The sequence below is a fragment of the Mugil cephalus genome, chromosome 15 (genome assembly GCF_022458985.1).
Source record: "Mugil cephalus isolate CIBA_MC_2020 chromosome 15, CIBA_Mcephalus_1.1, whole genome shotgun sequence".
NCBI lineage: Eukaryota > Metazoa > Chordata > Actinopteri > Mugiliformes > Mugilidae > Mugil > Mugil cephalus.
Window position 1 is genome coordinate 24,469,314 of NC_061784.1, and position 14,367 is coordinate 24,483,680.

The following is a 14,367-nucleotide window of genomic DNA, read 5'->3' on the forward strand; positions in this document are numbered from 1 at the left end:
CATGATGGATTGAATATCACCAGTGAACCAGGGCAACAACATCTAAATACAAAACAACCTTCATCCATATGTATTTATTTTGTTTCAGTCTTCAGTTGCAGCAGTTTGATCATAACAAGGTGAACAAGAAAAAAATAGTCCCTCTTGTCGAAGAAACTATCCCCAGGACAGAAGAGCAATGGTTAAGATGAAGTCCACACTAATGCTAAACTTTCAACAATATTGTTGAACGTTTTGATTAACCCCCTGGATGCTGCATAGTGTTTCATTGTGTAATGATCTAGGTTCTCCCAGAGGATGTGAAGCTCATAAAAAAGACTTCCAAGAGCTGATTGTGTCGAGGAGGCCTGAAGGAGAAGACCTGAAGGCTTCGACATTACCTTGTAGTTTTTACATCTGCTGTGTCTAATCTGCTGTTGAGAAGGTTGACAGAAACTTTGAATCTGGTGTGTGTTATCCTTTTATCTCTTTCTTCATGTGTGTGTTTTATGGTGTTAATGTAGATTGTTGCTGACGTTTTCCTTTCTCTCTGTTTTTTTTTTCTTTTTCTGCAGCTCAGATGGAAAACTACACAAACAGCCTCACTCTGCAGATTGAGGGGCTGAGGGTCACCAAAACCAGCAAGTACCCCGTCTTCTTTGCCATCCTCTTCACTTACATCTTCATCATGATCACCAACATGGGTATTGTGGTTTTGATTTGGGCAGAGAAAACCCTCCACCAGCCAATGTACCTTCTCTTTTGCAACCTGTCGGTAAATGATGTGATTGGAAATTCCTTAATGCTGCCCCGGCTGCTGGTGGATATCACCTTGCCTCCATCTGAGCGCCTCATCCACTACTATGAGTGCGTGGCCCAAGCTTTTACCGGACACATGTTTGGCACTAACGCCCACACCGTGCTCATGATCATGGCCTTCGACCGATACGTGGCCATCTGCAATCCTCTGCGGTATGCCACCATCATGACGGACAAGATGGTGTTGAAACTAACGGTGTCTGCGTGGGGGTCGGCCTTGGTCTTGGTTGGGATTCTGCTCGGTCTGACCATACGCCTGACTCGATGCCGCTCTCTGATCTCTAATCCGTTCTGTGACAACGCCTCTCTGTTCAAACTTTCCTGTGAGAGCGTGGTCATCAACAACATCTATGGCCTAACCTACACCGTGGTGCTGCTCTCGTCCTCAACCGGCAGCGTAATTCTCACCTACTCTAAAATCACTGCAGCCTGCCTGATCAGCAAGAGCAAGTCTTTGAACAGTAAAGCCCTGAAGACCTGCAGCACTCACCTCTGTCTATATTTGATCATGCTGATCAGTGGCCTGATCCCTATCATCCTGCACCGTTACCCCGAGTACACGGAGTCCAGAAAGATCTCAGCCATCCTCTTTAATGTCGTCCCTGGAAGCCTCAATCCGGTCATCTACGGACTGCAGTCTCAGGAAATCAGCAAGTGTTTGTCCAACATATTCAGACGTAAGAAAGTCAAACCGGCATTTTAACCCCATCGCTCTGTTGATTTAATTGCATTGCATGCCGAAATATATATTTTTTTACTTGATCTTCCCGAGACTGAAATGAATCTGAACTTGTTGGAAATATGACAAATAGATGGGATTTCACTTCTGATGCATCGTCAATGTTTTAATGGTGTGGGATTCTGGATAAATTTGTCTGTGAAGGTCTCACATTGACACTTGCAGACTCAGTTTATGAACATCTTGATAATGTTAAACTCACAACAGGATCTTAAAATCCATTTCCAGAATGAACGGTAGTGTGCAAACGTTTTAGTTCTTTAGATTCTACATGTGATTGTCCCAAATGTGTTTGTGCACCAGAACAATGAGCTGGAATCTAATTATGTTGTTAAAGAGGTTAAAAAGTTAATTTATTGAAAAGTGTTGTCTTTAGGCCATCTGTGAAAGATCTTTAAATGCATTTCTCAGATTTCTTTTCTTGTGTTGTAAACTCTTTGTATAGAACACAAGCCCTGATTGCAGATGTTACCTTTTGTGCATGTTGTTCTTTTTTTCCTGTTTTTTATCGTGGTAAAGTTGCACCAACTGAGGTTCTTGAGTTGGATCAATTTTATTCAGAAATCGTGTTTAAAAGTGACAAAACATGAGAAACCTGCTGCACACTGCTCAGTCTGAATGTGATGATCAAGAATAAAAATTATAAATCAGTTGTCTTGTCTTTCATGTTTTAATTAATTGTGAATGTTTCAAGCTATCCAGCATTTAGTAAATGCTAAGGTGCCAAGTGGCCAGTCAATCACTGTGTTCCTGCAGATGTCTCAACACCCCAGTAATTAAATCATTAGACAGTTTGACCCTGTAATTGTTAATTATCTAAAATGTTTTATATTGAATCATGTTTTATATTGAAAACGAGAGGTTTGAAGACATTTTAATAGTGTTATTCTTTGTTGTGTCCCTTGGGCAAGACACTTAATGCACCTTGCTCCCAGTATGAACGAAACTTGTGTATGATTGCAAGTGAGTGATGTTGGTCGGAGAGAGCGTAGGCGTGGATTGGCTGTCATGTTTGTCTGCCCCACAGTAGCTGTGACTGAGGTAGTTCACTACCACCAGGATGAGACTGTGTGAGCAAACGAATAATACAATTAATTGTAAATCACGCTGAGTGTCTATGATAATATGCTGTGTGAAACCAATGCATTATTATGGCCACTGAACAAACAAGAGGTATTAAATAAAGATAAGATCAAGGATCATCCAATCTACAAAAAGGCAAAAGACTCAACATGGCATTGATCTTGGAGACAAAAACCATGAAGATGGGAACATGGTAACGAAAGCATGACTTGAGGCCAAAAATGATGCAACAGGGAACAAAGGGAAAGGCAGGGCTAAAATTCAAAAATGTAAGCATAGGGTGCGAAGGGTGCAAGGACAGAGGGGCAGAAAACAAACACAGACATGGCGGGCTGCTCCAGAGGGCGAGACGTGGGTGGAAACATAGGCCAGAGCAGGCTCGGAGGCCGAGATGTGGGCCGGAGCAGGCTCGGGGGCGGGGACAGAGCAAGAGCAGTTCTGGTGCAGAACAGGTCACTGGGGGTTAGCTGAAGCAAAGCAAATATGTGGTCGGCACTCGGTAGGTGACTGCCAACAAAAAGTGTCTGGAACTCAGGCCTGAGCCAGGGTTTGTATTCCAGCATAAGTTCATGGTAATACAAGCAACTCACCATTTTTCTGCAGCTTCATCAAACAAGGTAATGTCTGCTGGGTCCATACAGGTCGCTGTCAGGTGGACAGGACCCAAAACAGGACAAAGGAGATGAGGCTGGTGAACAAACAAAAGGTATTATTTAAAGGGACAAAAAGCGTTGCAGACAAGGCAGGATCATCCCAACTACAAAAAGGCAAAATAATCAAGAACATGGCATGGATCTTGGAGACAAAAACGGGACATAAGACAAGGGGACAAAAAACATGAAGACGGTAACATGGCTGAAATTAATGAGAACAGTCACACAAGGAGAAACCAATGAGCAATCAAGGAAAACACGGGTAGAAACACCAAAAAGGAGATCAAGAAACGTAACAAATTAAAACAGGAAACTCAAAACATAGAACAAAGAGACATAATCATGTCTCTTCTTCTCTACTGAAAGCTTTCACATCATTTCTGTTCTAACTGAGGGCCTATGAATAATTCTTAAATAACATAAATAATCTTCAGGATATTAAAGCATTACATTTATATAAAGCTTCTACAGTATGGCAAACAATGAAACATGTTTCTTCCTGTCTGCTGTAAGCTCTTGCCTCTTCCTGCACATCTGATTTGAGGTGAGTGGTTCAAACAACAGGTTTTCTTTGTTTTTGAGCAAATATGGTAATATAGTAAACGTCATTTTCATTTTGCAGATGTTTCGTTCAGCTCCTGTGTTTGTGACGTCGGCTTGAATACTCAAAGACCTCCTTGCTTCATCACTTGACTTTTAAACAATTAACTTAAACTAACAAAGAAATGGAAAACTTCAACTGAAGTCTATGTCAGAAAGAAGTTTGAAAATAATAAAGAAATCAATGTAGGAAAAAGTGATGCAAAGTAACGAGTCAGTGTCATTGAAATTAAAAGAAACATGAATGGGGGACCTATAGCAGAGCCCTGAGGGACTCCACAATTAAACAAGCAGTTACAGATTCATCAAAATAGACAGTGTCAAAAACCAAGACATATTAACCTCTGACTTCGGTCAGCCCTAAATAATAATATACAATGAAGCTTCTTTACTTCCTTTATGGAGATTTAGTTGATGAAATAAACATCATGTCTTACTGAATAAGAAAGGCAATGAGCATCAAACAATCAGACTCACAGAAGGGTGAGTTACACTATGTCCTCATCATCCTGGGAGGAAAAAAAAAATGAGTAACAAAGAATATTTACGTCATGTGTGGGATAAATATGTGAAAGACTGAATTTAGAATCTGATCTTCTCTTTCAGATAAACATACACAAACAGATGTGTTAAAGAGATAACATACTTTTCCACAAAACAAACCACATATTTTTATGCACAATGCCGACATGTTTTTTATCATTCAGGATAGTTTAAGAGTTACTTAGCTGCATGCAAGGACAAACAATCTTCCTACATTAACATCGCACAACATGGCAGATCGTGAGGATCGCGAGAAGCTACTACCAGACAAGGTAACGGAATGACTAGTGGCTAACCTTGTTCTCCATGCTCTGCCAGGAGCTATCAAAGACTCTTGCAATGAGCTAGGCAAAGGACATAAAACAATCACTCACCTTAGAGATGACATCCGCAAACTCTCCGAGGAGCTTGGATCCAAAACTGAACTGCTGGACTCTTGCCTGAATGTGGCACACAAACAATCCCTCCACATCGCCTCACTTAAAGCAGCTCTCCACGACACAGTACCATGGGAGCCCGGCAACCCACACCCCTCATCCAGCTCCACTCCCAACAAACAGCCACTTTGGTCCAAAGTTCTGGTCCATGGCAAGAAAAGGGTCTGTGGCTGCAGTTTCTCTCTGGTTTACCTCACCTTTTCCAACAACTGCTTCGAGGCCCTGTCATATCCTGACAAACTCTAGACAGAAGCAGACCACTGCTGGCGGCGTCGCTGTATCTCATCCAGTCACCCAACGGAGGCCCCGGTCCTCTGTTCCCCTCAGCAGACAAAGCCTCCGTGAACTCCCAAACTGCGAATCCAGTGACTTCCACTCCAGGATCCACCAGTAGCCTGGCACCACTTGAAACGGTAAGATTTGCTGGCGTATCAAGGCACTCGGGCGCAGCCAGGAGATGGCAGGGGAGTCTCTCCTCTCTCTACTTGCGGCACCTGGAGACGCCCCCGTGAAGGTCCTAACCCTCACGCTGCAACGTGGACATCATCTGCAACCACATCCACAGCTACCACTAGTGACTGGTTCCTCCAGTGCTCCAGTCCCGGATCCAGTAGAACTTCCCATCAGCTGCCAGTCTCCAGGGTCACCATCCTCACCAGGAACAACTCTCCAATGCTACCAGACTGCCGCAGACATCATGGATAAAATCCCCTCACTTCTACAGCCCAATGATTTCACATCCCTCAAAGAAGCGCTACTTTCTGACTTCACATTCTCATCACAACCTCATCTCAATGGTCGAGGCAGTGGCCTGGAAATAATGTTCCGCAACACCTGGAATGTTTCCCCATCACTGTAATCTGCAGAGCATCTGAATGGGGACTTCCAGTCCCCATTCAGATGCTCTGCAGATTTAATAAACGGCTCATACCCCCTTATCATTGCCATAGTTTATCGCCCTCCCTAACCTAACAGTGACTTTATTCCAGAAGTAAGTTGTCACCTATGCAATTTCTCTGCCAACATTATTTTACTTGGAGATTTCAACATACACATGGACAATGCCTCCAGCTCTCACAATCGACTTCTCCTCCTGTCTGGACAGCTTTGCTATCCGACAACTTATCGACTTTCCCCCTCACTGTAAAGGTCACACGCTGGACCTCATCTGCTGTTCTGGTGTTACCCCCTCCAATATTTCCTCTTCACTCTTCCCTCTTTCAAACCACATCCCCATATTTTTAAAACTTTCATTCCCCCACTCAAAAACCAATACACCCCACCAGATCTCCTTCTGCAACGTCAAGAACATAAATGTTGATGCTCTCTCACTTGCCATCGACTGCCTCCTCCTAACAGCCCCATACTGCTCACCCGATGATCTGGTCAACCACTACAACTCCAATCTACACAGTCTCCTCATGACTTTGCCCCGCTGAAAACCCGCTCTGTTTCCTTGACTCACTCTGCCCCCTCTGCCCCCTGGTTCACCCCTGCCCTCCACACTCTTAAAGCCAAAGGACGCCAACTAGAATGCCTCTTTAAGAAAACTCATTTCACAGTTCACAAAGATCTCTATGAAAGCCACATCCTACAGTACAAAGAAGCTCTTTCCTCAGCCAAAACCTCATACTACACTAAGCTCATATCATCTGACACTGGAAACTCAAGGTCCCTGTTCCCCCTGGTCCAAAAACTCACACATCCTCCAGACCCTTTAGCCTCTCTCCCCCTCTCCGACTCCCTCTGCAATTCACTTTTGTCATTCTTCACAGAGAAAATCTCAAAAATCCACCAACAACTCTCCCTCACTGCCCCCTCAACTTTAACTCACCTGTTCTCTCCTGTAGCTGGTTCCGCCCTTTGACTTCCTTCACACTCCCTACCATACAGAAGTCACTGCCCTTATCCTGAAATCAAAGCCCTCCAACTGCCACCTGGATCCCCTTCCCACATCCCTAGTTAAAGCCTGTCTCCCTGCCCTAGCACCAGTAATAACCGCTATCCTCCACTCCTCGCTCTCCTCCGGCATACTTCCCTAATTGCTCAAAACAGTTGCCATAACCCCTATTCTCAAAAAACCTGGCTCAGATTCCAATGATTTCAACAACCTCAAATCTCCCCTTCTTATCCAAAATCACAGAAAAAACAATCGTCTCTCAGCTGCACTCCAACTTATCCCAGAATAAACTCTACGAAGAATTTCAGCCTGGTTTCCGCCTGTCACACCGTGGTGAGGGTGTCTTGTCTTGGGTTTGTTTTGTCCTGTCATTTCCTGTTTTATTTTGAAAAGTAATTCTCCTCTCGTTTCAGGTCACTTGCCCTTCCTCATGTGTCTCAGTCTGATTGCCCTAAGTGTTTCCACCTGTCCCCTACTTCCCTCCATGTGTTTAAGTAGTCTGTGTTCCCCTTGTCTTGTGCCAGAGTGTTATCGTCCTCGACTTGCACCCGAGCCTTGTTTCATGTCTACACCCATTGAAGTTGCCAAGTAAGCCAGTTATTCCTCTCGAAGAGAGAATTTTTCTTTGTTAATTCTTTCCTTAGTTTAGATCCTTAGTCCTGAGGTTTTCCTCCATTCGGAGTGTTTTTGTGTTTTTTCGATTTGTTTCTTTGATTTGAGTTTTCCTCCTCCTGGAGAGTTTTTCGTTCTCAGTAGTCAGAGTAGCGTCTAGGTTTTTTGTAGCCATTTGTTGGTCTCTCTGTGTGGGATCTCCGGAGAATCCAATAAAAGCCTTTTGTCATTCGATATCTCTGCATTCTGAGTCCTGTTTCGAGTCACGGCCTGACACCGCCCCCGCCACAGCACAGAAACAGCTCTACTTAAAATTACCAACGACCTCCTAACTGCTACTGATTCCAGTTTCCTGTCCATCCTCATCCTCCTCGACCTAACCGCAGCCTTCGATACAATTTCCCACTCAATTCTCATCAACAGACTCTCCGCCATTGGCATCACTGACACATCTCTCCTCTGGCACAAGTCATACCTCTCAAGACGCATCCACTACATCAAGGTCAACTCCCACTGCTCCTAACTCTTCCCCGTCACATCCGGCATTCTCCAAGGCTCTGTCCTAGGAGCCCACCTTTTCCTTATTTACATCCTTTCCCTTGGCCACATCCTCAGAAAATACAACATAAGCTTTCACTGCTATACACGTACAACCCAACTCTCCTACTTCTTCCTTCAAATCCCATCTCACTCCGTCCAACCCACCTTCCTCTTTACATCCTTTCTTCAACACTCGAAAAACCAAAAAATCCTCCTGGTTGGCACAAAATCTACCCTTTCCAAATCCCACAGCTTCTCACTAACCCTCAGCAACTCCACAATTTCACTTTTGTATTTCACCTTCATTTTATGTCGTTTTAAAGTGACCTTGAGGTTCCGAAAGGCACTTATAAATAAAATGTAGTATTATTATTATTTAAAAAAAAAAAAACAATAACAATAACTCCAATCATTTCACACAAATGGACGTAATGGACAATGGACATGAAAAGAAATGTTGAAATATTGATAACATCATTGCAGGAGGACAAAGAACTGTGGACTTTAAGAAATTCAACTGAAATAATGAATAAGTCAGAAAATATGAAATGGAAAAAATGCTGATGTGAAAGAAACAAGTCAGTAAAAAGAAACAAGAATGGAGCCTTGTTGGACACCACAATTAACCTAAGCCAGTTGTTAACAGCCATGTTGGTGCCATGCTGCACACAGACATTTTTTCAAGTATTTACTTTTGGAGAAGGACTAAATTAGAAATGTTAGTGCTTTAGATGACCAGTGCAATTCTTGTTAAATCAGACAATTCCTCATGATGGACTGAATATCACCAGTGAACCAGTGCAACAACATCCAAATACAAAACAACCTGCATTCATATGTTTTTATTTTGTTTCAGTCTTCAGCTGCAGCAGTTTGATCATAAAATAGTCCCTCTTGTCGAAGAAACTAACCCCAGGACAGAAGAGCAATAGTTAAGAGGAATCCACATTACTGCTAAACTTTCAATAATATTGTTGAACATTTTGATTAACCCCATGGATGCTGCATAGTGTTTCGTTGTGTAATGATCTAGGTTCTCCCAGAGGATGTGAAGCTCATAAAACAGACTTCCAAGAGCTGATTGTGTCAAGGAGGCCTGAAGGAGAAGACCTGAAGGCTTCGACATTACCTTTTACATTTTACATCTGCTTTGTCTAACCTGCTGTTGAGAAGGTTGACAGAAACTTTGAATCTGGTGTGTGTTATCCTTTTATCTCTTTCTTCATGTTTGTGTTTTATGGTGTTAATGTAGATTGTTGCTGACGTTTTCCTTTCTCTCTGTTTTTTTTTCTTTTTCTGCAGCTCAGATGGAAAACTACACAAACAGCCTCACTCTGCAGATTGAGGGGCTGAGGGTCACCAAAACCAGCAAGTACCCCGTCTTCTTTGCCATCCTCTTCACTTACATCTTCATCATGATCACCAACATGGGTATTGTGGTTTTGATTTTGGCAGAGAAAACCCTCCACCAGCCAATGTACCTTCTCTTTTGCAACCTGTCGGTAAATGATGTGATTGGAAATTCCTTAATGCTGCCCCGGCTGCTGGTGGATATCACCTTGCCTCCGTCTGAGCGCCTCATTCATTACTACGAGTGCGTGGCCCAAGCTTTTACCGGACACATGTTTGGCACTAACGCCCACACCGTGCTCATGATCATGGCCTTCGACCGATACGTGGCCATCTGCAATCCTCTGCGGTATACCACCATCATGACGGACAAGATGGTGTTGAAACTAACGGTGTCTGCGTGGGGGTCGGCCTTGGTCTTGGTTGGGATTCTGCTCGGTCTGACCATACGCCTGACTCGATGCCGCTCTCTGATCTCTAATACTTTCTGTGACAACGCCTCTCTGTTCAAACTTTCCTGTGAGAGCGTGGTCATCAACAACATCTATGGCCTAACCTACACCGTGGTGCTGCTCTCATCCTCAACCGGCAGTGTAATTCTCACCTACTCTAAAATCACTGCAGCCTGCCTGATCAGCAAGAGCAAGTCTTTGAACAGTAAAGCCCTGAAGACCTGCAGCACTCACCTCTGTCTATATTTGATCATGCTGATCAGTGGCCTGATCCCTATCATCCTGCACCGTTACCCCGAGTACACGGAGTCCAGAAAGATCTCAGCCATCCTCTTTAATGTCGTCCCTGGAAGCCTCAATCCGGTCATCTACGGACTGCAGTCTCAGGAAATCAGCAAGTGTTTGTCCAACATGTTCAGACGTAAGAAAGTCAAACCGACATTTTAACTCCATCGCTCTGTTAATTAAATTGCATTGCATGGTGAAATTTTTTTTTTTTTTTACTTGATCTTCCCGAGACTAAAAATAAATCTGAACTTGTTGGAAAAATGACAAATAGATGGGATTTCACTTCTGTTGCATCGTCAATGTTTTAATGGTGTGGGATTCTGGATAAATTTGTCTGTGAAGGTCTCACATTGACACTTGCAGCCTCAGTTTATGAACATCTTGATGATGTTAAACTCACAACATGATCTTAAAATCCATTTCCAGAATCAACGGTAGTGTGCAAACGTTTTAGTCCTTTAGATTCTACATGTGATTGTCCCAAATGTGTTTGTGCACCAAAACAATGAGCTGGAATCTAATTATTTAGTTAAAGAGGTAAAAAGTTAATTTTTGAAAAGTGTTGTCTTTAGGCCATCTGTGAAAGATCTTTAAATGCATTTCACAGGTTTCTTTTCTTGTGTTGTAAACTCTTTGTATAGAACACAAGCCCTGATTGCAGATGTTACCTTTGGTGCATGTTGTTCTTTTTTTCCTGTTTTTTATCGTGGTAAAGTTGCACCAACTGAGGTTCTTGAGGTGGATCAATTTTATTCAGAAATCGTGTTTAAAAGTGACAAAACATGAGAAACCTGCTGCACACTGCTCAGTCTGAATGTAATGATCAGCAATAAAAACTATAAATCAGTTGTCTTGTCTTTCATGTTTTAATTAATTGTGAATGTTTCAAGCTATCCAGCATTATAATATTATAATATTTATAATACTTGATACTTGATAATACTAATAATTATAATTATTAGTAAATGCTAAGGTGCCAAGTGGCCAGTCAATCACTGTGTTCCTGCAGATGTCTCAACACTCCAGTAATTAAATCATTAGACAATTTGACCCTGTAATTGTTAATTATCTAAAATAACCCGAATATGATTTATATTGAAAACTAGAGGTTTGAAGACATTTGATATTATTTAGTAAAAGTTGTTCTTGTTGCTTTGATAAAATAATGACGTAGACACATACAGACTAAAGTTTTCATTTTTTTATGCAGTGTGATGTTTAATACTTCTGGGAATTCACATTATTACATGATTTTACTGCGGCTTCATCATTACATCCAATCTGACCTGGATAACCTTTCAACCTTCAAGAAAGAAACCAAGCAGCATAAAAATATCAGAATCTAATAAAAACATTAAATGCTCTGGATGAAAGTGATGTCTAAAGCAGAAGTGTCAAACATATAGTTCAGTTTCAGGATGAATTTGCAAAGTGCAAAAATTACACTTGTCTAGTCTTCAGCTCCAAATGACTAATGGGATGTTCTTTAGTCTTTTCACAGCCCAACAGTTTGCATAATAGTTGTTTTTAAGCCGTCTATGGTTCTCCCTAATATTGTCAAGTTATTTCTGGAAAGTTTCGTCCATCCTGACTCTTCAACTAGTCATGATGTTCTTGCGGTCAAACATGCTCATGATCTTCTAGTGTTCTTTAGACTGCAGCCCATAGATGATGGGCTTCAGGGCTAGTAAGACGACATGACACATGATGGACCACTGGTCACCCAGTCAGGCTGCCGGTGCATTATCATGGGGGTGAAGGATACAACCAACCTGATTAACCTGTAACATCTTGATTTCATTATGATCCAGAAGAAAAAGAAAAACCTCTGCATCAACTGGCTCGCCCTCTGACCAATCAGAGACGTATAGTTATGAGCTAATTCAGACGGAGTGTACTATTACGCTTCTGTCCATCACCACATTAAACCCCACACACAAACAATCTGATTGGAGCAGAATCTGTTCCCAACGGAGCGGCACTGGATAAACTTTCTGACATGAACAATAATAATTATAATTAAGAGGAGGAGGAAAATATGATCTGGCTTCCGGGTTTTTATCCCTGTAATAATCAGAACAACCCCTGACTGAATAATTTTAATTGTGCATTAAAAAAAAAAATGTGTGTTTTGAAAATGCCATGCCCGCAAACCTTTTAGAAATGATACCAGAAACAACTTGCCATATAATCCTAAAAGAACATAGATATATTATAAATATTCCTCTTCATTTCCGTGCACATATTAAACTCTCTGCAGGACAATATGCAACAACATACAGTGTGGTTGTGCTCTGGCACAACTATAATGTAAATATATTACTAAGAATGTGAAGAATATGATGCCTCACACAGAAGCACAATTTATGTTGGGAATTGTACACTGCCTCCTACAGACAGTGCCGATCAAGGTTATGCACTATAAATGTCGGGCTCTATTTGACATATATGGCGCTATTCACAATGCACTCAGGCACGTTATTGGGGGGAGGTGAACAAAGGTGTGTCCTTTTCACCACAAAATTCACAAATTCAAGTTACAGGTTAACTGACTATAGGCTATAAACAACAACATCAAAGCATAAGTATTTCACTGATTTCAATCTATATATACATTGCTAAGATTGAAGCGCTCGATGCTTAGTCAAGGTATGTGCAAGATATGCTAACTAGGCCCAGCTACCAAGTCACATGAAGAAGAGAACATGCTGGTTGGCGTGCTGATTTGCAGGCCCTGCTGTTGCTGCGTTGCAAAGTCCATTTGTTGTTGTCCTTGTCGAATGAACTATAGCTGTCCTGGCTGTGCAGTTCCAGTTTCATTGAGGAGAGTCCTTGGTTCTCCTTGAAGACTCAAATGGTTGTTCTGCTTTGCTTTGTGGCTCCGTTACTTTTTATCTCAACGAGCAGACTTTGTGTCATGGTAGTTGTTTCCGTCCTTAAAAACTCTGGTAGGCATTCGCGTCGTTACCAAGGTCCGGTCCAGTGGTCTCTGCTTTGTGCAGGATTCATGGAAGTTGAAGAGAGAAGAGCGAGGAGCAGCAGCTCCTGCCATGGTGAGAAAAGAGTAAGAATGATGAGAGAAGAAAGAGAGAAGAGGGGCATCTCTCCCTTTCATTGGCTTTATGACCTCAGAGGTCTGGGTCATACGGCCAGGATCAAGAGTGGAGGTTTCACCCCTAGGTGTATTAAGGTGACGGCTGCTGGGAGGTTGAGTTCAAAGGCCTTCTTTGTCTGGGGGAAAAAGGAAGCCATGCAGCCTTGTCCTCCATTTTGAATGGGCCCACTTGATGTGTGATCCTGTGAGCACCATAGTCCATAATTCATTCAAAATCATGTCTGGGCAGTTCACAAACCAGCTGGGCATTTGGTTTCTATCTTGACTAAGCATAGACAGATTAAAGAACAAAATCCACATACATTCAGAATGAAACATAACAGAAACCAAACAATATCTTCTAGTCATTCATCAGTGTGAGTGATGGAATTTGAGTGTTAGTGATGCTATGATGGGAAAGGGTGTGGCACCTGAAATGACACGTCATGATAGGTGTCTAATGGTGTATACAATGTCACTAACAGAATACTGCAGAGGAGTAGATCCGGAAGAAATTGGAGAAAACTAACTGCAAGAAAACCAAGAAATCCTATGCTAGTACTTGTGTGACTGTCAATAGTGTGAGGAGGAAGCTCTGGAGCTTTTGTGTCTTTGGTGTTTCCTCACATGTGGCTCAGGGCTGTAACACTCCTGACAGCTGGAGATAGAGAGTTCTGGGCCACAATTTAATTATAAGGCTTCCTACAGTTTCTACTGTGTGAATGTCTATCCCTATGCAGCTTTTGGACATGGCGGTTGCGCTCAGTGTCTGGATGTTATCTCTGATTGTAGGAGGAAGTGGTGTTAAGTGTAGGGCCGATGGCATGCTGTGTCTTAAAGTTAAGGAAAAGGGGAGCACTTAAATTAACAACTAAATCTGACAGTTCGACAAAGTGGCATTAAATACCTGGTATTCAAATGCGGGGCAGGAATTCTTAATTTCCTACTGAGAAGACTCAACTGGAAAGCCTAGCAACAGTCGCAGCAAAAAGGGCTTAATTCTCCAAACAGTTTTAGCAAAACCACGTGAAACAAATCAAATTCAGCACAGTGCACTTTCTTCACATAAAGCTGGATGTCTACTCTTGTAGCAGACTAGCTCTGTTGAATGTGAACTTTTGAGTTCAGTTCAGCTTTGGATTACACTTTCATTAATGTCCAATGTTTTGCTCAAAATTAATATTGCACAATTGTGAATAAATGACAACAGTACACTGCCTCACACGGGGCACCATTTATGTTTACAGTGCACTCAGACGGGTTATTGGCTATAAAAAT

The 14,367-nt window shown here is 42.2% G+C and overlaps 2 protein-coding genes across 2 annotated transcripts; both read left to right on the forward strand.

Annotated features, from left to right (window-relative positions):
• Positions 1-559: 559 nt before the first annotated feature.
• On the forward strand, positions 560-1,501 carry LOC125021520 (olfactory receptor 52N5-like). Its single transcript, XM_047607631.1, has one exon. The coding sequence runs from the start codon at positions 560-562 to the stop codon at positions 1,499-1,501; it is 942 nt and encodes a 313-aa protein (XP_047463587.1).
• Positions 1,502-9,191: 7,690 nt separating this feature from the next.
• On the forward strand, positions 9,192-10,696 carry LOC125021566 (olfactory receptor 146-like). The gene has a single exon (XM_047607680.1). The coding sequence runs from the start codon at positions 9,213-9,215 to the stop codon at positions 10,152-10,154; it is 942 nt and encodes a 313-aa protein (XP_047463636.1). The 5' UTR covers positions 9,192-9,212; the 3' UTR covers positions 10,155-10,696.
• Positions 10,697-14,367: the final 3,671 nt, after the last annotated feature.